At 37.3% G+C, this 27,167-nt stretch overlaps 1 protein-coding gene and 1 long non-coding RNA gene across 7 annotated transcripts in view; one reads left to right on the plus strand and one right to left on the minus strand.

Annotated features, from left to right (window-relative positions):
* The first annotated feature begins 2,182 nt into the window (after positions 1 to 2,182).
* Positions 2,183 to 27,167, plus strand: part of Anxa7 (annexin A7) — a 32,270-nt gene continuing 7,285 nt past the window's right edge. The window contains exons 1-9 of one of the 6 annotated variants that reach the window (XM_040273406.2): positions 2,183 to 2,335; positions 14,826 to 14,880; positions 16,667 to 16,871; positions 17,855 to 17,956; positions 18,469 to 18,533; positions 18,955 to 19,020; positions 23,371 to 23,473; positions 23,686 to 23,780; positions 26,897 to 27,010. In XM_040273406.2, coding sequence (XP_040129340.2) covers positions 14,827 to 14,880; positions 16,667 to 16,871; positions 17,855 to 17,956; positions 18,469 to 18,533; positions 18,955 to 19,020; positions 23,371 to 23,473; positions 23,686 to 23,780; positions 26,897 to 27,010 — 804 coding nt within the window. In that variant the 5' untranslated portion in view covers positions 2,183 to 2,335; position 14,826. Of the gene's footprint in view, positions 2,425 to 2,917; positions 2,990 to 14,825; positions 14,881 to 16,666; positions 16,872 to 17,845; positions 17,957 to 18,468; positions 18,534 to 18,954; positions 19,021 to 23,370; positions 23,474 to 23,685; positions 23,781 to 26,896; positions 27,011 to 27,167 lie in introns of those variants that run through there. The other 5 variants (XM_005325915.5, XM_013358891.3, XM_013358890.4 and 2 more) reach the window with 5 other exon arrangements.
* LOC120885719 (uncharacterized) overlaps positions 8,162 to 27,167 on the minus strand; it is a 36,118-nt gene continuing 17,112 nt past the window's right edge. Inside the window, exons 2-3 of the long non-coding RNA XR_013435361.1 lie at positions 17,596 to 17,696; positions 8,162 to 15,838 (exon numbers count right to left, since the gene is read on the minus strand). This is a non-coding gene — a long non-coding RNA (uncharacterized LOC120885719). The remainder of the gene's footprint in view (positions 15,839 to 17,595; positions 17,697 to 27,167) is intronic.

Below are 27,167 nucleotides of genomic sequence, written 5' to 3' on the forward strand. Positions count from 1 at the left end.
CTGCTCTGAGACATTTAGACGATGACTCCAACTAGCTGTGAGTACAGTGCTATTCCAAAATAGTGACAAGATGGGACACATTTCCAGGGCCAAAGCCTGGGGCAGGTGGCCTATGGGCCCAGTGGCATCTCCATAGCCATTTGGGCCCCAAGCTCCTATCTCGTTGTTCTGTCCTCCCAGCACATGGCTTCCCTCCTGTGGTCCAAGGTGCTACCCAGGCTCTATTCATCACATCTGATTTCCAGTCAGCAGAAAGGAAGGGTATCTGCACATGGAACTTCCACTGACCTCTCCCTTGTGAATTGTCACTTGGCCACACCAGCAGCAAGTATACTTGGGAAGTGAATTCTTCCTTCAGTGCTGACCCGGAAAGGAAGACTTGGATAGGTGGGAACCAGCACCTGCAATCTGTTGGAGCTCCTGACACCCCTTTCCTTCCTGACTTCCATCTCTTTCTCCAGACCTCCTCAATGGTGTCAATTTTAACGATTACAAACTTTTTCATACACATTTAAATTCCCAGCTCTTTTCAGCTCTTGGAGGATTCTGTACTCTGGTACTCTGCTCTTGTTTTTCAACTAGGTGCCACTTTTGATCTCTGAGAATGCTAATTCACAGTTTCTAACACTCTCTCCCATTCCTGGAGTGAGATTCTGTCCCTAGGCAGAGACTGTTGGTACCTCTGGCCGGCTTGGCGTACAGCAGGGCTCTTGCTGTTTCTCTGGGACCTGACACAGGTGGGCAGGAAGTCTGCAACCCGCCTAGCCCCCTGTCTCCGGCTTCTGTGCACTTGTTTATCTGCCCCTGACTGTTATTTTGTTGAGAAAATTCTGGTGTATTATGGTTTTGGGAAAAACATCCTCTGTGTCCTAGATCCCACATTTACTGGCAGCTGTTCCGGAACTGCTTGAGATCTTGAGAACCTGTTCACTCCTGTTCTTCACTTCAGGCACAAACTCCTCTCCCCATGCTTCCCTGTACTGAGCAGGCACTTAAGTGGGCCAGAGGGCAAGTCCTGCACAACCCTCATCCAGAGGAGAGAGCTGCCCTGTGACACCCTCTGAGTTGGCCTTCCCCAGCGCACTGATGCTGAGACCCGACTGCCCAACATCAGGGAGACCTGATGGCTTGTTAAAACAGATTTTGGTCACTCCCTGGGAGTTTGATTTATTACTGAGTCTCTGGGAAGGCCTGGTTCTGAAGGGTACTAACAGACCAAGCCTGGCTACTAGCCCCAAAAAAACAAGTAGAAAAAAATAGATGGTGCAGCCTGTTGTGGTCATGTGGCCATACAAGAAAATATATTTAAGTACTTTCTTTGGGATGTCAACCACAGCTTCAGGGTTAAGTAGGGAAGGATCAAAGGCAATAGTCTAGGGGGTTTGCATAGCTAGTAATGTTGGTCAGTCCCTGGTCTGTTTGATCTTTATCCCGTAACTTGTCCTGCAGTTTTGTGAGGGCCAAGGAAATGGTCAATACTGGTGAGGGGGGCAGTTTCTATTCCAGTCACATTATATTTATTTATCAGACTTGTCATCTTGAAATAAAAGATAAACTGAAGGAAAGAATAAAAGAAAATAATAGGTCAGAGACAAAATGGGAGTTAGGTCAGTGACTGGGGCCTCTTTCAGATTCAGTGGCCCTATGGTGGAGCCCAAGAATTTGCATTTTTAACTAAAAAGTTTCTAGGTGATGTTCCTGGAAGCCACACTCTGAGAACCACTGACTGATTTTTGCTCTGGACTACTGATTCCTTTATGAGTTTAATATATTGATCGACTTGGAACCGTCTCCAATGTTTTAGTGTGTGTTTAATACTCTTGGGTGTGAGAAGAGCTTAGAATCTCCAACTGCCTTCAGAGGTGGTTTTGACTAGCAGCAAATCTCCAGTTCCGACTATCTAGAGAATTCCAAGTAAACACTGATTGACTTCCCAGGAGGCTAATAAACGCCGAGAGGTTGCACCGGCCTCTCCTTCTCAGCCCGGCTCCGCCGCTCACTACGACAGGGGCTCCGGGATACCCCAAGAACCAGAACCCCGCAACTTCCTTAGTGACTTAAAGGAACACAAAAGGGATTAGAGCAGGCCCTTTAGGACCGAGGCTGGTGATCAAACCGGCTGAGCCACCTAAGGGGAGCGTTCTTTCCCGCAGGTGGAGCCGGGGCGGGAGGCCGAGGCCGCGCGTGGTGCCGCCCTCTCGTCCCGGGGGGCGTTCCCGGCCGCGGCGGCGAACCTAACGGGCTCGCGAGGCCGCCGGCTCCCCGCCCTCCCCCGGCCCTCCCCGGCTCCATCTTGCGCGCGAGCGGGTTGGGCTCCGACGCTGCTCCCGGTCAGGTGAGGAACTGGGCTCTCGCCTTTCGCCCTCTCTCCCGCCTGGGTCACCTCGCCCCCAGCCCGCTGGGGTGGCCGCCTTCCGGGAAGCGGTAGGGTCCCGTGGGTGCCCCGCGCCCCGGCGCAGGGGTGGCGACTCCAAACCCGGGCTGCAGGGCGGGGTCGCGCCGGGGTGGGGTGTACTCGGGAGGCCGGCAGGCCGGGTGTGCGGGAGGACCCGGGGATCTTGGTTGGTTGGTCCTTTGTGTCACTGGGCTCTGCGGGGATCCTAGAGCAGTGACGCCCTGCCCTCTGGCAGGTAGACCACCAGTGGAGAGGCTGAGGTCAGGGTGTCCCTGCTGAAGCCACCTTCTGGGAGGCCTGGTAGGAAAACCCAGGAGCGGCACTGAAAGCCAGATCTGGCCGGGGACTGACTAGACTTTCTGGTGACACAGCAAATTGAGGGAAACGGGAAATTTTGTACTTTGCCTAGTGAACTCTTGAGACAGAATTCAGAAACCTGAGATTTGTAGTCTGGGTTAGGCTTACGATTCTTGGGAACTATTCTACGAAACAGCATTCGAGATTTGATTCCTTTTCATTGAGACCAACAGCCAAAGTGCACGGATTGTCGCCCGCCCTCTGAGAAGACCCAAGAAAACCCAGGTGCAGAGGGAGGTGGGTGCTGTCCACTATAAAGGAAAAGAACCCACCGTCTTTAAACTCTGTAATTTGTCGGCTGATAACGAGCTAACTTGATTAATTTGTCTTAATTACATTATGTGTGTAAAGAGCTACTTGTCAGAAAGGCATTTCAAGCACTAGATAGGCAGAAGAGATAATTTTGGTTACTGTAAACTTAAGCCCACTTTTAATTCCCTCCTGTCGATGCAGAAGACCAGCCATCTTTCCACATTCTTTATCCAAATTACTGACTGATTTAAATGGTCCTTCCAGACCTAGAGGCAAGTTTTGGAAAATTGTATCTGATGTTGCCCAACTTCAGTCACCCTTCCTGTTTTTTTTTTTTTTTTTTCTTCTTCTTCTTCATAAATTTGCAACAGCTGCCTCCTGTGTTCTGGGCTGCAGGCCAGCTTTGGGACTTCCATTGTAAGACCCACCCATTTACCAGCTGACTCACTGGGTGGAGATAGTTTGGAGAACCTAGAATGATTTTCTAGTTTACTAAAAGTGTTTAAGGATAGAGAATGTTAAAAGGAAAATAAAAGCTCTGGTTCACCAGTATTATTCACTTTGGTAAAGTTGTGTAATTTGTTGAGTCATCCTGGGATTTGTTTAGATTTTTACAAAAACTTTTTAAGTTTACCTTTTGAATAGATGATACTGCACAATGTTAAAAGAGACTGAAAGGACATTGAAAAATAAGTTTCCTTCTCCTTGAGCACTCCTCTCAAGAGGCAGTCACTGTTTTTTACTTCCTTGTGTATTGTTTCAGGGATATTCTATACGTACACAAGAAAATAAGTGTATTTCTTATACATATGGTTTCAGATTACCTATACAGTTTTTCACCTTGCTTTTTTTCCACTTTGGAGAGAGTTTTGGAGAGTTTCATATATGGGTTGAAAAGCTGCCTCCCCTCCCATTCCCCCACCACTAGAAGCGCTTTACCACTGACCTACACCCCCAGACCCCCACCGTTTTTTTTTCCCCCGAATTTTGAGACAGGGTCTTACTGATTTGCTTAGGGCCTTGCTAAGTTTCTGGGACTGTCTTTAAACTTAGGATGTGTCTGCCTTAATCTCCCTAGTTACTGGGTTTACAGGCATGCACCACTGCACCTGGCCTTCCTCATTTTTGAGAACTGCATAACACTTCATTTAATAAATGTCCATAATCTATTTCACTTGTCCCTCATTGATGGCTGTTTACAGATTTTTTTAATTTGTTATTCATTTATTTTTTTGGGGGGGTAGTACTGGGAATTGAACATAGGGGTGCTCTACCACTGAGCTACATCCCCAGCCTTTTTTTTTTTTTTTCATTTTACATAGGCTCTCATTAAGTTGCTGAGGCTGGCCCTGAATATGAGATCCTTTTGCCTCAGCCTCTTGAAAGCTGGGATTACAGGGGTGCATTTGGCTTATATAGGTTGTTTTTTTTTTGTTTTTTTTTTTAAGAGGGGTGGGAGAGAGAGAATTTTTATTTTTTTTCGTTTTCGGTGGACACTTAATGTTTTTTTAATTGCAAATAATACTGTAATCATCTTGTATATACATAAATTTGCACTTGTGCAAGTATTTCTATAACATTCCTGGAAATAAAATTGCACTTTCTACCTTTTCATATAATTCCATTCTTTAAAAGGTACTGAAATTCACTATTTAAAATTTAATTTTTATTATATGTAGTTAGACTTTGCTTTATTTTCATTGTTTTGAAAATCTTATTGACATAATTCGTCTAAGCACTTAAAAGTAGGATTTAATATAGTAGTTAAATGTAGGAATAGAAGTTTGTCTTGGAATAATTAAAAAACTTTTTTTGTATGGGAGGCTGAGGCAGGAGGTTTGTGAGGTTTAAAGCCAGTCTGAGCATGGCAAGATTCTAAGCAACTCAGTGATATGGCTCAGTGGTCGAGTGCCCCTGAGTTCAATCACCAGTTACCCCCCCCCACCAAAAAAAAATTTTTTTTTTGTAGGTATAGATGGACAGAATGCCTTTATTTTATGAAATAGATAACATTTTTATTTCCATTTTATAGATAAAGAAGCAAACAAGAGATAAGTCACTTTCACATTGTTTTACAATTGTAATATGACAGATCTATATGAATGGAAACATAAGGAAAGAAGAAACTTTCTTTGGGAAGCCTTTTAGTAGCTCTTCCACCACTAAATTTAAAAGTCAGTGTCCGGCTTCCTTTCTAAACATAATTCAATAGAACGTTGACCATTTTTTGCTTTTAATGTCAAGTGAGAGAAAACAAGATTTATTTTTGTCAAGTTACAATTACTTTTTTTTTTTAAAGAGAGAGTGAGAGAGGAGAGAGAGAGAGAGAGAGAATTTTTAATATTTATTTTTTAGTTCTCGGCGGACACAACATCTTTGTTGGTATGTGGTGCTGGGGATCCAACCCGGGCCGCACGCATGCCAGGCGAGCGCGCTACCGCTTGAGCCACATCCCCAGCCCCAACTTTTGTTTTAAATTATATTTTTCAGCCTCAATGTGAAGTCAAGGAAAATGCAAGTATCTGAATCTGAATTATGATTAAGACCATAATACATTAGCTTTTTAAAATTATTTTTTTTTAACAGTAGAATATATTTTGACATATTGTACACAGTGGAGCACAGCTTCTCATTCCTGTGGCTGTATATGGTGCAGAGTCACTCCAGTAGTGTAATCATACATGTATATCGGGTAATAATGTCTGTCTCATTCTACCATCCTTTCCCCCCCACAGCCCCACGCCTCCCTTCACTCCCCTCTACAAAAACCAAAGTTGTTTCATTATTCCCTATCCCCCATACCACTACTGATTAGCACCCACTTATCAGAGAAAACATTCGGCCTTTGGTTTTGGGGTAATGGCTTATTTCACTTGGCATGATATTCTCTAGTTCATCTGTTTACCTGCAAATGCCATAATTTCATTCTTCTTTAAGGCTGAGTGATATTCCATTGTGTATATGTACCATATTTTCTTTATCAGTTCATCTGTTGAAGGGCATCTACTTTGGTTCTGTAGTTTAGCTGTTGTGAATTGAGCTGCTGTAAACATTGATGTGGCTATGTCACTGTAGTATGTGATTTTAAGTCCTTTGGGTACAAACCAAAGAATGGGATAGCTGGGTCAAATGGTGGTTCCATTCTAAGTTTTCTGAGGTTTCTCCATATTGCTTTCTATGGTGGTTGCACCAATTTTCAGTCTCACCAGCAATGTATGGGTATATCTTTTCCCCCACATCCTTGTCAACACTTATTATTGCTTGTATTCTTTAATTGCTATTCTGACTGATGTGAGATGAAATCTTAGAGTTTTGATTTGCATTTCTCTAATTGCTAGCGATGATTAATGTTTTTTCATGTTTATTGATTGATTGTATTTCTAATTCTGTGAAGTGTCTGTTCAGTTCCTTAGCCCATTTATCGATTGGGTTGCCTTTATTTTATGTGGTGCTAAGTATTGAACCCAGTGCCTCACACGTTAGGCAATCACTCTACCATTGAGCTACAGCCCCAGCCCCTGTAATAACTTCATGAGACTTAGAAATTTAAATTGCTAATGTAGTCTTTAGTACTGTAAACTATTTGTTGTGTATTTATCACATAAATTATTTTCAGATTTTTTAGCTTTTTTTTTTGACCCTGACCCTTTTTGGTCCATTTAGTTTTTTTTTTTTTTTTTAAGAATTTTTTTTTCTTTCTTTTTTTTTTTTTTTTGAGAGAGTGAGGGGGGGGGGACAGAGAGAGAGAGAGAGAGAATTTTAACATTTATTTATTTTTTCTTAGTTCTCGGCAGACACAACATCTTTGTTGGTATGTGGTGCTGCTGAGGATCGAACCCGGGCCGCACGCATGCTAGGCGAGCGCGCTACCGCTTGAGCCACATCCCCAGCCCAGAATTTTTTTAATATTTATTTTTTTTAGTTTTCAGCGGACACAAATGTGGTGCTTCCGCGTTAGCCACATCCCCAGCCCCGTCCATTTAGTTTTGATGCAGACAAAAAAAAATAAAACCTGACACAGAGAACAAAGTTCCTATTTTCAAACCCAGGTTTTTTGGTTTCAAATGACTATATGCGATTTATTTTTTATTTCGTTTTTTTTGTTGGCTTATAACTTTGACTCAATTTGTGCACATTCATTTTCAGTCTAGCAGATTTTTATTTTGTATTCTGTGTATTATAAGGGACACTGTAATAACATCTCACTTTCCTATGTTTGTTCAAAAGGTTAGATACTTTTATCTGCACCTAGGACAAAATGGGTTTTCTTAAATTATCTGATTTGCAATCAAGTCAGACTCAGTTGGCATCTATTGTTTTAAATGTTGGAGATTGAACCCGGGACCTCCTGCATGAGTATGTGCTTTCCCATTGAACTACATCCCAACCCTTGTTGGTCACCTTGATGTACAAGAAATATAAATCATTTATGGCTATATTGGGGAAAAGCATCAAAACATATATTTTAAAATTTAGGAAATTTGATGGTAGGTCCAGAAATGCCAACATGTTTTGGTACCAAAGTATAATTCACAGACCAGCAGCATCAGCATCACCTGGGAGCTTTGTTAGCAGTGCAGAATCTGAGTCTGCATTTTAACAAGGGGTGATTAACATACATATTAAAATTTGACAAGCATTGTTTTTGTCCACTACATTGTACAAAGAAGAGAGAGACTAGATAAATCAGGTGGGATGGGTGATCTCAGGCTTAAGGGCCAAGTCAGTTAATGATAACAGTTAGTTAAACAAAGCCATACTAAGAGAGGTTCCAGGGGTGGAGATTTTATTTTAGAGGTTAGGTGTTGGTAAAAGATTGAACTAAATTAGAGTTAGTACTAAGGAGATCTGAATGTCAGGCCAAGAATTTTGATACTCCAGCAGTAGCCAGTTGGATTTGTGGTCTGAAGGATTTCTGGTCTGAAGAGTAATTTGTTTAAAGAGCAGCATGTTAGGAAGGATCAACTAATGCAGTGCCCAGGACAGTTGGAAAGGTGAAAGAGTATAAGCAAGAATATAAATGGAGAAATAATTTTAGTTATATAGGCATCAAGTGATAAAATCTGGTCTAAGGTATGGCCATGAGAATAGAAATGACAGGAAGAAAAGGAGAAGCATTTCAAAGGAAGACTAGAAAAATATTGGGTTACTTTCTACCCTGGGGTACTGGGTAATTTAAGTAGTGACACCACTGTTGACATATAAGGGATGTTAAGAGTAGTCTAGTAGGGAATGATGAGTATTTAATTCCACACCAGTATCAAAGACCTCCTGATTGGCTATTGCTTTTTTTCCCCTTGGGGTGCTCAGGATTAAACCCAGGGTCTTTTGCATGCTAAGTATGTGCTCTACCACTGAGCTATATTCCTGAGTTCTTGACTTTCATTTTAATGTGCCCCTTATTCTATTTTGGTGGTTATTTGTCATAATTACATTTTACCTTTTGCCTTGTATCTGGCACTGTTCTACTTTCTTGCCAGTCTGTGCCCACATGTTTTAAAACCTTGTTTAAATCTTTCATCATTTATTCTCCAGCTACGTTAGAGTTTATTGGTAAATGTTAAATGATTGCTGACATATAGATCTATTTCCTAGATACATTATATCTGATCACTAATAGTATTTTAGATTTGAACAAGCTGAAAAAAGGTACTCTTTTGAAAATTTTTAAAAATATTTTTTTATTTGTAGATGGACACAATACCATTATTTATTTTTATATGGTGCTGGGGATCAAACCCAGTGCCTCATACATGCTAGGCAACTGCTCTACCACTGAGCTACAACCCCAGCCCTCTTTTGAAATTTTCTATTTGCAATTTTAGGTTAATGTTTTCTTCAAATGCAAAATATAACAATATGTATTTCATATACATATTGTAACATGTTTGTTCACATAGGCTCCATTTATTTTATGTGAGCTGTCTTTTATTTTAAAAAATGAAAAAATGTAGTCACAGAAGTAGACAGAAGAATATAATGTATCCCTATGTACTTGTCACCTACCTAGCACCGATAATTATCAGCTTGTCTTGTTTTGTCTATTTGTACCTATAAGTGTTCCTTTTTTTCCACATCCTCTCCAGTATTTATTATTATTCGCATATTTGATGACTGCCATTCTGACTGGTGTAAAATGAAATTTCAGTGTAGTTTTGATTTGCATTTCCCTAATTGCTAATGATGTTTAATATTTTTTCTTATTTGTTGGTCATTTGTATTTCTTTTGAGAAGTGTCTGTTTAATTCATTTGCCCATTTATTTTTTGGTGTAAATTGTTTTAAGTTCTTTATATATTCTAGATATTAATGCTGTGTCAGAAAAGTAGCTAGCAAAGGTTTCCCCCGTTCTGTAGGTTCTGTCTTCACATTCCTAATAATTACTTTTGCTGGGCAGAAGCTTATTAGTTTGATGCTGTCCCATTTAACTCTTGGCATTATTTCCTGAGCTGTAGGGGTCCTACTGAGAAAGTCATTGCCTGTGCCTATATGCTAGAGTGTTGACCCTTTATTTTATTCTGAGAGTTGCATAGTTTCTGTTCTAATTCCTAGGTCTTTGATCCATTTTGAGTTGGTTTTTTTTAGAGTGTTGACCCTTTATTTTATTCTGAGAGTTGCATAGTTTCTGTTCTAATTCCTAGGTCTTTGATCCATTTTGAGTTGGTTTTTTTTAGAGTGTTGACCCTTTATTTTATTCTGAGAGTTGCATAGTTTCTGTTCTAATTCCTAGGTCTTTGATCCATTTTGAGTTGGTTTTTTTTCATTGTTGGTATATAGGAAAGCTATTGATTTATTTATTGTGTGTAGGGTGAAAGATAAGGATCTAGTTTCATTCTTTTACCTGCAGGTAGTCAGTTTTCTTAGCACCATTTGTTAAAAAGGGTGGCTTTTTTCCAATGTATGTTTTTGGCACCTTTATCAAGGATCAGATGACTGTAGATGTGTGGGTTTGATTCTTGTTTTCTATTCTGCATCATTCGTCTGTGTCTGTTTTTATGCCAGTACCATGCAGTTTTTGTTACTACAGCTCAGCAGTATAATTTAGAGTCAGGTATTGTGATGCCTCCAGCATTGCTTTTTTGGCTTAGAATTGCTTTGGCTATTCTAAGTCTTTTGTTCTTTCAAATGAGTTTTAGGACTGTTTTGTGTAGTACAGTGATGAATGTCATTGGTATTTTGATGGGAATTGCATCGAATCTGTATATTGCTTTCGGTTATATGGGCATTTTAACAGTGTTAATTCTGCCTGTTCATGAACATGAGAGGTCTTCCCATCTTCTAAGATTCTCTTCAATTTCTTTCTTCAGTGTTTTATAATTTTCATTGTAGAAATCTTTCACCTCCTTGATTAGATTTATTCCTAGTTTTTTTTGGGGGGGGGGCTATCATGAATGGAATTATTTTCCTGATTTCTTAACAGATTCATTGTTGGTGTATAGGAAAGCTGTTGATTTATTTTATTTTATTTTACTTTTTAAAAAATTATTTTACCTTTATTTTATTTTTTAATTTTTCTTAATGTGGTGCCCCAGGGATCGAACCCAGTGCCTCACTAAGTGCTCTACCACCTGAGCCACAACCCCAGCCACCCCGCAGAAAGCTATTGATTTTTGTATGTTGATTTTGTAACCTGCTTCTTTGCCAGATTTGTTTATTATCTCTAGCAGTCTTTCAGTGGAATTTTTTTGATCTTCTAGATATAGGATCATATTATATACAAACAGTGATAATTTGACTTCTTCCTTTCTGATTTTTTTAATACCTTTTTTTTTTTTTTAAATGTGGTGTTAGCAAGCACTCTATCACTGAGCCACAACTCCAGCCCCACTTTCTGATTTTTATACCTTCTCTTGCCTAATTGCTCTGGCTCAAATAAAAAAATTTAAAGTAATACTTAAAAATCAAAATAAAACAAATGGGTCAAATATATTAAATTGGCAGCATAACTACACAGATTTTATTTTAAATGTCTTTACAATGTAGTAATTTTTTAAAACATTTTTTATTTTTTAGTTGTAGGTGGACACAATATCTTTATTTTATTTTTATGTGATGCTGAGGATCAAACCCAGTGCCTCATGCATGCTAGGCGAGCACACTACCACTAAGCCACAACCCCAGCCCTAAAATGTAGTAATTTGACCATGAATTCATAGTGGGATATATCCTGGAGACATAGAATATTGTAAAAAATATATATTATTTTGGTTTTTTTTTTGTTATGTGGGTAACATTATAGACATTTGTATTAACTTCCTATGGCTTTTGTAAAAAATTATCACAAACTTGGTGGCTTAAAAAAAAAAAAGCAAACATTTTCTTATAATTCTGGAGTCCAGAAGTCCAAAATCAGTATCATTGGACTGAAATCAAGGTGTTGGCAGGGCTGTACTTCCCTGGAGGGTGTAGGGAAAAATCTCTTTCTTCCTTGCCTCTTTTAGTTTCCTTGGCTTGTGATTATATCACTCCAATTTCTGTGTCTGTGACCACATTGACTTTTCTTCTGTGTGTTATTCAAATTTCCTTCTGCCTCCCTCTTACAAGGATACATGTGATTACATTTAAGTCCACATGGATATCTAGAATAATTTTCCCAGTTCACGTTCTTTAATTACATCACTTATTCTTTTTTTTTTTTTTTCAAAATAAGGTAATGTAGTGTTGGCCAACTCTAAGGATTAGGGTGTGGTTGTTTTTTGAGGACCTCTGACTGAGTTAACTACAGTGTCATCATCTTTCTGAAACTCAAATACAGTATGATGAAGCAAATAATTATGTTAATGTCATTAGGAACTAAGACTTAGGGTGTAAGGGAAAACATACATAAGTCTAAAATTAAAAACCTTGTAATCCCAAATTTGCAGTGGAAATATCAATATGAATAAGTTTTCTTTAGAAAAAAAATCATTAGCTTTGTTACGCTGAAAATCTAGAGACATGATCAATCTAGTAGCAATGAATATCCCTAGTACCCAGGTTGTCATCTCTAAACTTTTTCTACTGAAAATGATTAGGGCTTCTTGAAGAGTAGACTGTCCAGATCTGGGCAAAAAAAGTACAAGATGAGCCTGGAATATCTTGTCATGTAAAATGGCAAGGAGACCTGGGGGTGTTGCTCAGTAGTAGAGCACTTGCCTAGCATCCTCAAAGCCCTAGATTTAGTCCCCAGGACTGCGGGGAAGGGATGGTCAAGGAAAACAGCAAAGATTTCATAGCCTACTATGAAGGGGCTCCTTTTCACCAAAGGTGGGATAAATTGAGCATTAATAAGAATAACTACAGTGGTCTCAAGCGTGTTTAAATTCTTGAATTCATACAGATACTTAAAAAAATTTAGTGCTCATTTTGTAGGCTAGCTCATTATTTTGAAAAATGGTTTTAAAAAAGGAAAAAAATAAAATAACTTCTATATAAACTATACTTCAGGAAAACTAGTGTTGATGATAATATATTTCTCAAGAAGTATTCTTGAGGGGCTAGGGATGTGGCTCAAGCGGCAGCTCTCTCGCCTGGCATGCGCGGGGCCCTGGGTTCGATCCTCTTCACCACATAAAATAAAGATGTTGTGTTCACCAAAAACTGAAACATAAATATAAAAAAAGACGTATTCTTAAGAATAATGTTATAATTAGATTTAGTGTTATCAGTCACAAAAAAGAAAAGGTATAAAAAGAAAAATACATCCTTATGTGTTTCCTGATAGAAGTACAGAAAACATCTATTGATATTCTTGTCCAAAAAACCTGGATCTGAACAAGTTTCTAGATCTTACTACTGATTTTTTTTGGGTGGGTGGTGGTAATCGTTAACACTGAGGAGTTTCAATTGGCAAAATCCAGATATTGGGAGATTTTACAATAAACTGGTTGGTTTCTTCAAATACTACAAGAAGAAACACAGGCAGCATAAGGAAGGGGAGGCTTATAGATAAAGAGACATATGAATTGATTATAATAGATGGACCTTATATACTGATTTGAACAATCAAACTATAAATATTTTGAGACAATTGGAAATTCAAACAATTACTATATATTCGATATTGGGGAATTATTAAAATTTTAAGATACAGTGTTGATATATGATTGTGGATTAAAAGAGTGCCCTACTTTCTCTTTTAACTGAAAATGTATTGACATCTTTGTAAGTTAAAGAATGAAGTCTATGAATTTGCTTCAAGATAACCTAAAGGGAGACCAGTAGAGGAAAGGAACCAAGTGGACTTGGGAGAGCTGGGGAATAATATTGGCCAATTATATTGTGTGTATGTACGAGTATGTAACAACAAATCCCATCAGTATGTATAACAAATAAAAAATGTGTGTGTGTGGGGAAAGATAACCTAGGGAACATAGTTTTGGGGGGTAGAATTAACCATGACTTGGTAATTGTTGAACCTGAACGTGAATAACATGAATGGTCATTCTATTAGATTAAACTATAATATTTCATAGATTAAAACAATTTCAGGGGCTGGAATTCAGTGGCAGAGTGCTTGCCTAGCATGTGTGAGGTACTGGGTTTGATCATTAGCACCACACACAAGAAATTAATAAGATAAAGGCATGCTGTCCATCTACAACTACTAAATAAATAAACAAATAAAACAATTTCAGTAAGACATGGAGTTAAAACTAACACTGTTCTTTTTACTTCTGAATATGTTTGAAATTTTCTGTAATAAGTTAAATAAGTACAAAACAAAATAAAATCTTTAAGAGACAAGTGGAAATTTTAACTCTGACACATTGATATTAAGGAATTATTCATTTTTTTCATGTGTAATGACACTTTTAAACAGCTCTGTTAATTATTTTAACAAGTCCTCATGTTTTTGGAGCTTTGTTGGTGTATGTATAAGTTAAAATGATGTATAATTTATGAGATTTGCTTCAGAATAATACAGTGGAATGTCTGGGAGTGAGAGAGTTGTAAAGAAATAGAATTTAGCCTTGCATTGATAATTATTGCAGCTGAGTGATGGGTTTATCTTTACTTTTTAATAAGTTTGAAATTTTTCATAATTAAAAGTTTAAAAAAGCAAGGATTTAATCAGGTATGTTAACTCTTTTTTTTTTTTTTTTTTTTACTTTTTTTTGAGCCAGGGGCTCACTGCTCCTCTACCCTAGCTGACTCTATAAGCCCTCACTGCTGCACCAGTTCTGTGTTAACTCTCAACATTTATGCCATCATTTTCCATAATAGGGTTATATTTCCATATAAGGGAATTTCTGTGATACCTGGAAAGCATATTTTATTTAATTACTTATTTTTGTTTTTGTACCAGGAATTGAACCCAGGAGCACTGAACACTGAGCCATATCCCTAGCCCTTTTTGTGTTTTGTTTGAGACAGGGTCTCACTAAGTTGCTGAACTTATGATCCTCCTGCCTCAGTCTCCCTAGCCATTAGGCTTATAGGCGTGGCCAGTATGCTCCGCATGTATTCATTTTTAGTACCTTCACTTTCTGTCAGAAAACTACTGCAAGTTTTTCATTTATGAAAGCAATACAAAAGTATAATTTTAAAATGAATATAAGTAAAAATTAATCGGCCTAAAGTATTTCCTAAATAATAGTTGTAGAATTCAGAGATGAGATAAACTGTATGGTGTAAGAATGAAGTTGGAACCTTTACTATACTGATCTGTGCAAATAGCCAAATGAAGAAGCATCTATTATAAATGTTGTATATATCCCTAATATCCACATTTTGACACCTACCATAAATCTTCTGTGTGGTTGCATGTGTGCCTGAGTATCTTGAAAGGCTTTAAAACTTACCAGAAATTACAGAGGACATTTTTTTTCTTATCATTACAGAATGTCATACCCAGGCTATCCCCCCACAGGCTACCCACCTTTCCCTGGATATCCTGTAAGTATTGACACTTCAAAAACTAAAAACTCATATCCTTGAAACAGGTATTATATATAGGAGTAACTGATTGCAGATCTTACATATGTGCTAGAGCAGGGTCATAAACTTAAACCTCCAGAGGTACCAAGTATAATTGGTGATTATAAGCAGATGCTGTAGGGAAACTATCAAGAACAGTTTTCATTTATGGGAAGCTGGTGGCTACTCAGCTCTAGCCCCATAAGGCTAAGCATGGAGGTAGAACCAGTGTTGCAAGATATTTCAACACCTCAAGTAAAGCCAGAAACTTACATTTAGTGTGCAATGACCTAAATTTTAAAAATTTTGAAGTTTTAAAAATGTTAACTGATACATGAGCTTATAAAACGGGTATGTAAGCCAAGTCCATCCCATGAATGCCTGGCTTTTAACCATTTTGTTAGATTTAAAATAATGAAGAAGATCTTGACTCAAATAATTTGCAGTGGATCAGAGGGCCCTGGACTTGTTGATAGCTGAACCACTCTGAGGATGAAATTCATAGCTGAGGCATTCATAAGAATTGCACATTTCAATTTAATATTCATAAGTGTATTAGGACTGTTATATAACCCTGGGGGACTGTAAAGTGGGGCCTATACAGGTGAATGTTAATATATGGATCTTTATGTGAAGTAAATATATGGCTCTCCTGAATTTGTCAGAGGAGAAATGAGAATTACTAATATGTTCTCAGGTTTGTACTAAACTGTAACTCTGACAACCATTTCTGTCAGTTAGGCTAATTGCTAAAATAAACAACCCTAAAATCTCTGTAGTTTATCACACATATCTTGCTTGCTTCAATTTCTTGGAAGTGACAGTAGGGCAGGGGTGGCTGGGAGGAGGCCTTCTTTCATGTACTGCTTCAGATTCCCAGGTTCCTTCCTTGTATTGATTCTACCATCCTTTCACACCTCAGGTCTTCCACTGGATCCTGTTTGGGTGGGAGATGAAGGAAGAAAGAAAACATGGAAGATTGGGTAGAGGTTTTTAGTGGCCAGGCTAGAAGTGGCATGCATAACTTTTGTCTGCTTTCATTCACCAGTGTTCAGTCATGTGGTGCTCCCTAACTGCAAGGAGTTCAGAAAATGTAGTTCAGCTTTGTGGCTGGGGAGAAAGAGTTTGTTTTTGTTTTTAAAGATCGTCAGTGTTGCCCAGGATGGCCTTGAACTCTTGGCCTCAAATGATCCTCCTACCTCATCCTCCCAAGTAGCTGGGAGTACAGGGGTGTGCCACCACAACTAGCTAGAAGGAGTTTATTGAACACATTAAAGAAAGTCTACCACTCGTAAATGTCTCTGAACTAAAATCCAAAATGTTATACCTTGTGTATGATTGAATCACCCCTTTTTCTTTAATCTTATGCAACAGGTCCAGTTGTATTGCAAGAAAACAATGAATTCTTCTCTTTATGGTAGAGAGGAATATCTTTATCATATTTGCAAATGCTAGGAAAGTGAAGCTTTATTAGTTGTTTTAGAAGCCTTGGGGTTGGCAAGAACCTAGTTCTGACATTCAAATAGAGAAATGGACCCCTCTTACATGACCCAAGTAGAATTAAATTTAACTAAATTTTGACAAGTGTCTGAGAAACTTGTTTAGTACTTATAAACTAGTGTAAGATGTTAGGACTTATAATGAGATTTTTAAAAAGTAAAATAATAAGCTAAGAGACCTTGATGATAATTTTTGGTCCTCTCTTTTAAAATATGGGTCATATTTCTCTGATCATATTCATTTGAAAAATTTTCTGGTTTTCTAGCCTGCAGGTCAGGAGTCATCTTTCCCACCTCCAGGTCAATATCCTTATCCTAGTGGCTTTCCTCCAATGGGAGGAGGTGCCTACCCACCAGCACCAAGTGGTGGCTACCCAGGAGCTGGAGGCTTCCCTGCATCTGGAGGTTATCCAGCCCCTGGAGGCTATCCTGGTGCCCCACAGCCAGGGGGAACTCCATCCTATCCTGGAGGTGAGTTGTGGATTGTGGGATTACTGATTTGGGATTGCTGAAGTACTTTTTCCTTTTCTCTCTTTAATTCCTGCTTGTTTTTATAAGAGGTCAGAGTTGTTCTTAGTTAATCATGGACGGTAAGAGGAAATACCTAGCTGGCAAGGTGGAAGTATAAAGGTTCTCAGAGGACCTGAAAGCTGGGAGCAGTCTAAAAAATTCTGTGGAGAGAATTGGAATAAATTTAATGGTAATAATGGGCCAATATGTAACACTCTGGTTGATTATTTATGATTCTAAGAACTAAGGCACTTCAGTTAGTATGACTTTAACCTTCAACTTTATCTGAAGGTTTTTAAAAGAAGGAGAAAAAAACCCCAAAAAACCTTAGCAGTTTGTATGGTCAGTTAATAAAGAAGATGAGTGTAGTAAAAATTTTAATTTTATGTATTTTTGGTACCAGGGACTGTACCCAAGGGTGCTTAACCACCGAGCCACATCACTAGCCCTTTGTTATTATTTTGAGACCGCCTCACTAAATTGCTGAAGCTGACTGTGAACCTGTGATCCTCTTGTCTCAGTGTCCCAAGCTGCTGGGATTACAGGTGTGGGCCTCTGCCAGTTTGTAGTAAAAAATTTTAAGGAGTTGGTGAGAAGCTGAATAATACACAAGGGGACTGCTTTTGCAGCATTACTACTATAGCGTTTCCCAGCAGATTACTCTGTTGGGCGTGGTGGCACTCACCTGTAATCCCAGCGGCTCAGGAGGCTGCGGCAGGAAGATCCAGAGTTCAAAGCCAGCATCAGCAAAAGTAAGGTGCTAAGCAACTCGGTAAGGCTCTGTCTCTAAATAAAATACAAAATAGGGCTGAGGATATGGCTCAGTAGTTGAGTGCACCTGAGTTCAATCCCCACTGCCAAAAAAAAAAAAAAGATTACTCTGAAGTTTTCTCTGCATGAGAATTTTCACTATAGTTTATTGAACTATTTTTTAGTTCCTCCAGGCCAAGGATATGGAGCCCCACCCAGTTCAGCGAGCTTTTCTGGTTATCCACAGTCACCTTCACAGACTTATGGTGGTGGTCCAGCCCAGGTCCCACTACCTGGTAGGTATCAGCTGGTAGTATAGAGAGAAACAGTAACATAATACTATGAATTTTTAATCGCCATTGAGAGAACTTGGTTTATGTTTGTGATAGTCTTCAGTGAATATTATATGGTTTCATGAAGCAATTTAATGGAAGTGCTTAATCAGTAAAATGGGGATGTGGAATCACTTTTTGTATTTAAAAGTATCTCCACAGCCAAAAAGAAAACACTTTAGGAACATCTGTCCAGTGTGTGCCACAAATGAAAACACCCCTGATAACCATTCCAGGTGGAGTCAGAATTAAATGTGGGTCAAATGTAAAAATAAATAATTTGTTACTGTTGTGTAGAACAGGGAATATTAAAAAACCCATGTTGGGTTTAAAATCAGTGTCCTAGTGTGACATCCTGTTGATAGCATGAATGTTCGCATGTTTCTATATTCATAGTGATCAGTGTTATTTTGAAATATTGTCATATAACCTGTTTTTTTTTGGGGGGGGGGTTATTGTTGTTTTTTAATATTTAGGTGGCTTTCCTGGAGGACAGATACCTTCTCAGTATCCTGGAGGACAAGCTCCTTACCCTAGTCAGGTATTTTTGCTTCTAACTTTTAAAATTTAGTTTGGGAAACTGGAAAATGCCAAAGAAGGATCCCTCTCCTTTGCTAATATTAGAGGTTTCCATGAAGCAGAGGAAATGGCCTATTACAGTTACTTGACTTTAATTTTTGCTTCTGATAGATCCCTTGCTGTCTTTTGTCCATCAGCTTTTAGTATCCTGATAACTTCAGTAAGATACATACAGATCCTTCTTACAGATAATGAAGCTCATAACTTTAAAGATTCACTTGGGTTCTCAGCATTGGTTTTAGTTCTTTTTCCTCTTTCCTGCCCTTACCAGCAATTATAACTATGAACTTGGGTCACTGGGTGATTGGAATTTCTGACAATTATTTATGAAGGGTTGTTTTGCTTTTCACTTTTCCATTTATAACTTTCCACTCTTCTTTCAGATCAATACAGAATCCTTTCCTTCCTATCCTGTTTTTTCTCCTGTTTCTTTGGATTATAGCAGTGAAGTGAGTAAGGCTTTCTAATGTTCATTAATCACTAGATCCTCTCTATATTCCTCTATTTGTTTCTGGTTTCTCATGCATTTTTCTTTCATCACTTCCTTGAAAGCTCAATTGTGTGGGGGTTTATCTTTTTGTCCCAATAGTACTTGGCAGGGCTTTGAACATGGTAGTTGGTTAAGCATGTTGCATCAATTTCTTGGTAGCCCCAGACAGTCTCCCATACATATGTATATGAAATCTTCATCCCATCTCTATAGATCTGCTGGTTTATTATATTTCTTTTTCAGTGGTACTGAGGACTGAACCTAGGATCTGAGCATGTGAGGCAGGCACTTTGCCACTGAGCTACATGTCCAATCTGATAACTCCTTATTTTTTGTGTGCTGAGTGTTTTTTTTTTTTTATTTGATGCTTTATTATTTTTTGTGTGCTGAGTGTTTTTTTTAAATTATTCTTTTTAGATATAGAGCAGTAGAGTATATGACAGTAGAGTATATTTTGATATGCATGCATGGAGTATATCTTATTCTAATTAGGATAATACTATTTTATTCTTAAATCACTTTATTAATTATTTCATATCCTGTGGAAGTTACTAGGATTAGAAGCAGTATACTTTTACCTTGATTTTATTATTGATTTTCTCTATTATATATTAACAAAGGTCTAGCATTTTCAAGCTTATTTTAGGCTGGAGTATAGTATTAGAAGAGAAATACCTTAGTGAATTATTTTGGCTCACTTTTCTGATTTGAGGAATTTGAGATCCAAAGAGGTACCTCTTCTAGGGCCATACAGTTGGGGAAAGACAAAGGTGAAGACCTGATTGTAGTTCTTCTGACTTTCAGACCAGAGTCTTTCTGTTACTCTGTGCTTCTTTGCCAGTATAGCAAATGATATTCCTCCAAAGCACATAGTAAATGGCTTTCAGTCCTTTTTTATGATTGAAGTTGATTATTCATCATATTATAAATCTGTGGTTAATCACTTGTGAGAATTTTGATTTTAGCTTATGCAGATATATAGCTTTAAAGACATCATTTTATAATTAAATGAGATTTTTTAAAATATAGAACAGTAAAATTAAAATATATACACGTATACAACTTATTTTGTGTAACAATTTCCACCTTAAACTAGAACTGAAATTAATAGGGAGACCCAGCAGCTTGGGAGGCTGAGGCAGGAGGATTGCAAATTCAAAGCCACCTCAGCAATTAGCAAGCCCCTAAGCAACTTATCGAGACCCTATCTCTAAATAAAATAAAAAATAGGGTTGGGGATGTGGCTCAGTGTAAAAGCAGCCCTGGGTTCAATCCCTGGTATTTAAAAAAAAAAAAAAATGGGGAGTTAACAGAGCAGTAGATTTTGGAAGAGCTTTTATTTATTTATTTTTTAATACTACTGGAGATTGAGCCCAGAGGTGCTATACCACTATGCTATATCCTCAGCCCTTTTTTGTTTATTTAAAAAAAATTTTAAGACAGGGTCTAGCAAAATATCCCAGAATGACCTCAAACTTTTACTCCTTCTCCTCAGCCACTGGAATAGTTGAGATTACAGGCATGCACCATTGTGCCCACCTAGCTGGAAGAGCTTTAAGATGGAAATAGCTTAGTAGCTCAGTGGTTAAGTAGTTAAGTTCAATCCCTGGTACAAAAAAAAAAAAAAAAACGCCCTTACCCACCTTTAGTACCAACTGATTTCAACCTTCCCACTGAAAAACTAACCAGAATTAGAGTTGGACCAGAGAGATCAGCTAGCCCAATTACCCATACAAGAGAGTAATTTTTCTTTATATCTTTCTTTTTTTGGCGGGCGGGGGATGGATAACCAGGTACTGAACTCAGGGGCATTTGACCACTGAGCCACAACCCCAGCCCTATTTAAAATATATACATTTATTTTTAGTTAGAGGTGGACACCATATCTTTATTTTATTTTTATGTGGTGCTGAGGATCGAACCCAGTGCCTCAAGCATGCTAGGTGAGCACTGAGCCACAACCCCAGCCCTATTTTGTATTTAATTTGGAGACAAGATCTCACTGAGTTGCTTGGGGCCTTGCTTTTTGTTGAGGGTGGCTTTGAACTCGTGATTCTCCTGCCTTAGCACCCAACAAAGAGAGGGACTTCTATTAGCAGACACATAGTGCTAAGAAATCTCTCCTAGAGCTTTGACTGTTAGGAACATAGACTGATTTCTTTGAATTTAATATAATTCCTAGAGGATGATAATATTCTTGAAGATTCATTTCTAACTTAAGACTTTCAACATAGAATACATCAACATTTTTCTCTACAGATGAAAAATAAAAGATTTTTTTCTTTTAGACAAAAAAGGAAAACAGTAGGAATCATCAAACAGTGTATGACAACAGTTCATTTTTCTTACTGTTCAGACCAGGTTATTAAAAGCAAGGTCTTCTGCCCTTCTAAGAATTTAGACAACAGTAGCTATCTCAATGGCCAGTATCTTAGTTTCTTGATACAGTAAGGCTTAAGTAAGAAGAGTATGTTGAAATTTTTTATACTTGAATATTTGCTACAAGTAGAATAATTAATAGTTTTTCCTTAAAACCATCATAGGAATATTTCTTGTTAGTATTCTGCTTACATTTTTGGCTAGTAAGTGGGAGGAATTATTGACCATAAAATATTATCTTGGGACTGTATCTCTCTGGTAGAGTGCATGCCTAACATGCCCAGGCTCTGGGTTCAATCTCCAGTGCTGCCAAAATAAAAGTTTTTTTTGAAAGAAGGTCATGTTCCCTTCTTCCCATTTACTTTGACCACAGTGTATTATGTATTCGGTAGGTATAATTTTAAATTCAGTTTTAGTTGCCTAAAAAGCAGTTGGATCATTTTTGAAATAATATTGATTGCATGTTTAAATGATAATATCTTTGACATATTTGGTTAAATAAAACATGTTGTTATAATTAAAATTTTTGAAAAATTCATGTGTTATTATCTTGCTTCATTCCATCCCTTACTAAGTCTGACTTGGAATATTTTAAGAAAACTATTAAATTGTTTTCTAGCATGGTATTTAAAGTGAAATACTGTTGCCCAACCTCAGACCTTATTTAAATTTTACTAATTGCCCCAATAATGTCCTTTCTCTGATTCAGGATCAAATCCAGAATGAAACACTGAATTTATTGTCATATCCCTCAAGGCCTCTTTAATCTAAAATAGTCTTCAGTCTCTTGTTCATGACCTTTACGCTTTTGAAGAACACTCATTTATTTTTAAAACATTTCTTAATTTTGGGTTTGTTTGATATTTCCTCATAATTAAATTCAGGTTATGCCTTTTTGTCAGGAATACCACAGAAATGTTGTTTTCCTAGCATATCATATCCAGAGGCACTTAGTGACTTCTTCCATTGCTAGCAAAAAAAATTTTTGATCACTTATTTAAAACATTGCTTGCTCAGTTTCTCTCATGTAATAATCCAAACTATGCAGTTATCTTTGTTCTGATCATACTTTTGTCTCCTAATTTTAGCATCCATTGATAACAGTTATAACTGAAACAGTTATTACTGTGGTATTTGTCAAATGGCGATTTTTAAGTTTCCACAGAGATTTGTACTTTAATAATATAGTCCAGGGTAGAGCACTTGCCAAGCATGTGTGAGGCACTGGGTTCAGTTCTCAGCACCACATAAATAAATAAATAAATAAATAATAAAGGTTAAATTCTTAAAAAATATTATATGTATCTATAAATTTTATATATATATAAAATTATATATGTATGTATATGGTCTATGTTCTGGTTTCTCATTTGTTTCCTCATAAGATAGGAATATTGTACCTTTCAGAATCTTAATCATTATTTTTTTCATTTTGTGGTTTTATTATAAAACATTTTATTTTTAATAATCAGGGCCTTTGGAAGAAATGAAGAGATATTACCAAAATTATATTGCTAGTTTGAAAACTTGTTGGGCTCTCATATCTATTTGACTAAAGCCATATTCTGCCTTTACATCAAACATTTTCACTCCTCTCACACTGTTTAGGGATCAGTCTTTTTTTCTTCCTGTTCTAGCAAAAAGGAAGCCAATGCATAAGAAGACCATAACTTTAATTTCACAAGTTTGACCCTTTTGTGTCCTTAAAGATTGATGTCTGGCTAATCTGTTAATACAAGAAAAATTGGTTCCAAAGTGGGATAGGTCTTTCCTATCTGTTCTAGAATGAGCCCTGGTAATAATATGCTCATATTCTTGATATTAAATCCAAATATTGACCTTCTTGCCTAAAGATTGATATCAGGAGAATCTTTAATTTGCCTTATTGTCAGCAGAGAATCCTGACTTGGATTTTATGTTTTGTTCTTAGCCTGCAGCAATGACTCAGGGTACTCAAGGGACCATTCAACCAGCTGCCAACTTCGATGCTATGAGAGATGCAGAAATTCTCCGTAAAGCAATGAAAGGATTTGGTAAGGAAAACAGATTTTGTCTTTTATAAGAAGTTAAAATAATTAACTCTGAAGTAAAATAAACCTATGTCATAAACCAAGTTCATGTGTCAGCCTGTGCCCATGCTTCATTTTTTTCTGGTACATACTACCTTGTAAGTATTCTATGGAATGATCTCCAGTAGCACCCAACATAGATTTCATCCTTACTTCAGTGTGTATGGTTCTTACAGGGACAGATGAGCAGGCAATTGTGGATGTTGTGGCCAGTCGTTCCAATGATCAGAGGCAAAAAATTAAAGCAGCTTTTAAGACCATGTATGGCAAGGTATGGGTTTTTGTTTCTGTGTTTTTGCTTTTCTTTATTGAGCACAAGCAGGGGCAGGTAGACTCTGCATTCATGTCAAATTGGATGCCATGTTTTTATTGGTATCTTTAGTACAATGGAGAGACAGCTAGAGTTTATAGACTCAGGAGTGGTGAATTCACTATATATTTCTTTTAAAAGCCTTTTTCATTCTAGAGAAATCCTGATCTCATAGTCATTCCTTATACTAATGTCTCATATGTGATAGTTGTTCAGTAGAAACCAAATTATGACCATAATCATGATCTCCTTATAGTGGAACTCAAGGCTTATTACATAGCCCCTGATTAATTCTTGGTCCTTAGCATCATCTACTCCTTCCTCTCCCTTCAAACAAGTTCTGTATTAACATTAAATGGAGCTGGCTGTGGTGGCACAGTGACTCAGGAGGCTGAGGCAGAAGGATTGAGAGTTCAAAGACAGCTTTAGCAACTTAGTGAGGCTTCAAGGAACTCGGTTAAACTTTCCTCTAAATAAAATACAAAAAAAGGGCTGGGGATGTGGATCAATGGTTAAGTGCCCCTGGGTTCAATCCCCAGTACCCCAGTACAAAAAAAAAAAAAAATACATGTAACTACTTGCCATTCTTTGCATACTCTGTGGTCTCTCATATAGCATGTTTTGTACATGCTATGTTCCTGGCCTTTTACACCTTTTTGTCTGCATGACCAACAACTTCTTAAAGACTGGGTTTGAATATCAATTACTATAACATTTCTGTCATTGCTCTGGGCAGAATTTAACTATTCCTTCCACTCTGGTCCCATAGCACTTTGTATACTGTCACTAATCTCATGGGACACCTCTTATAACTGTGAGCTTCCCTAGGATAAACCATGTGTGTTTATCTTTATGCCTATAGCACCAAGCATACAGTAACAAGTAACTTCCTAATATTTGCTGAATGGATGATCATTGATTAAATCCAGCAAGACTATGGCTAACAAGTTCCATCCTTCTTTGGATTTAATGAGAAACACTGGGCAGCATTATTTGGCTATTTATATAGGAATCCCCAAAATTTCCTAATATCTTCTGCATCTGGTTTACTTTTCTCAAAATGGAGTAGTGATTCCTCAGTCTGGCCTTGCCTATTCTATTCTGCCTTTTCCTCTCCCCAACTCAGATTCACTACTACTGCGGCTACTTTTTTTTTTTAATTTTTAGGAAGGTGTGCTCTGGGGATCAAACCAGGACATCAAGCACATAGGCAAGCACTCTACCACTAAACCATATATGCTTCTTTATTCTTTTTTTTTTTTTAATCTTTTAGTTGTAGCTGGACACAATACTTTTATTTTAATAGGATGCTGAAGATCGAACTCAGGGCCTCTCATGTGCTAGGCGAGCATTCTACCCTTGAGCCACAACCCCAGCCCCCTCCCCGCTTCTTTATTCCTAAGATTAAGTATGCAAACACAAGCCCTAGACTTCCATAAAGTGCAATATCAGATTCATTTCTCTCATATTTTCCATGTTATGAATTTCTTCAGTTCATATCTAGTCTGTTATGCTATTTTGAATTTTCTCAGATACTGCTTTAGAATTAAAACTGAACTTACGACCTATTTTTCTTACCCCAGCTACCTTATCACTTGACTTCTTATTAGTAAAATGAGTTTTCTTGCATACTGTGGAGTCATCTTTGAGTCCATATTCTTTTTTTTTTTAAAAAAAAAACACATTTATTTTTATAGGTGGACACAATACCTTTATTTTGTTTTTATGTGGTGCTGAGGATTAAACCCAGTGCCTCATGCATGCTAGGTGAGTACTCTTCCTCTGAGCCACACCTCCAGCTCCTGATTCCATATTCTTTATCAATTAGTGAATATTTATTCAGGGCCTACTATATGCAAGTAGTGTCTTGTCCTAACAATTTTATTTACTAAGTTTTATTCTATAAAATGACTTTTTAAAAGTGTCTTTTGTATACTTTGTTCATTTCCATTGCTGCTGCCTAAGTTCAAGCCTGCTTGCCTGCCTTTCTTTCTTTCTTCCTGTCTCTTTTTCTTTCTCTCTCCCCCACCTCTTTCTTTTGTGGTGCTGGGGGATCATACTCATGTTAAACAAGTGTTCTACCATTGAGCTACACTCCAAGCCCAAGTCCAGGTCTTTATTACTTCTTAACTACATATTTCAATAGCCAAAATGTTCTTATTTATAGCTTTTTTTATTATCATGGACCATCCTGCATATTGTTACTATTTATATCAAACTATCTTGCATAAAAGTTTCCAGTGGCTCCTCCCAGAAAGTAATCCAATATTTAGTTATCTGCTATGAAAACCTTCTTATCTAACAAAATCAGTTGTCTTTAGTATTCCACTGAGAAAGCTTTACTCATTCTTTCCTCTTACCTGGTGATTCTCAAAAATAGATAAATACCATCAAAAATTTTAGAACTTAAAAACACACAGAATTTCTAAGTCTTAGTTCTAGACACCAATTTTTAAAGAAGCTGTATAGATGATTTTAATACTGGGAACTACTTCTTTATTCCTTGTTCATGTTCCATCTTTCTGCCTGAAATACCTTTTTTTATTTGCCTGCTAATTTTTTTAGGTATTCTTCAAAAGCTGGACTAAAAGCTTTCTCTGAGCTCTCTATCCCTTTAAAACTTCCATGTTTCAACTTTTTCGGTTTGTTTTTATACTCCTTGTCCTGGAATACAGGTTGGCATGTATTCTCTTTTTAGATATTTATCTTTCCAAATGAGAGCAAGATGATGATGACTTCTATTTCCTCATAGAACCAGTTTCTTGTACTAAATAAATATCCATTTATATTATTATTCTAAGTTATTATTTATTCCACATATTTCTCATCTTTGTAACTGGTAAAGTAGAACTGCAATAAGAATATATCAAGTGTTCATAGATAGAATGAATATGTATCTGCTCGAATGTAACACACTTCCAATATATGTGTTATTTCTTTAGTATATCACTTTCAGATTTGAAATTTAGGTTTTTCTAAAGCAATTCTATTTCATTTTTTCATATTTTTCTTAAAAGATTTAAGTGATAAAAAATTTGGAGAATATGTATGCTTAGGTTGCATTTGTAATTAAACAGGATTTAATCAAAGATCTCAAGTCAGAGTTGAGTGGAAATATGGAAGAACTGATTCTTGCCCTGTTCATGCCTCCTACATATTATGATGCCTGGAGTTTACGGAATGCAATGCAGGTACTTTGTCATTTACTACATTTTATTCCATTTCACATGTAAAACCCCACAAATTACAGTGGTTCTGAATTTTCATATCTGAACTAGTTTTTCAGTTCTAGAAGACAAGTATTTGTTGGAGTAGTAAAATTTAATTACTTTCAGTAATTGAAAATAA

Source organism: Ictidomys tridecemlineatus, chromosome 1 (assembly GCF_052094955.1).
Source record: "Ictidomys tridecemlineatus isolate mIctTri1 chromosome 1, mIctTri1.hap1, whole genome shotgun sequence".
Classification (NCBI taxonomy): Eukaryota; Metazoa; Chordata; class Mammalia; order Rodentia; family Sciuridae; genus Ictidomys; species Ictidomys tridecemlineatus.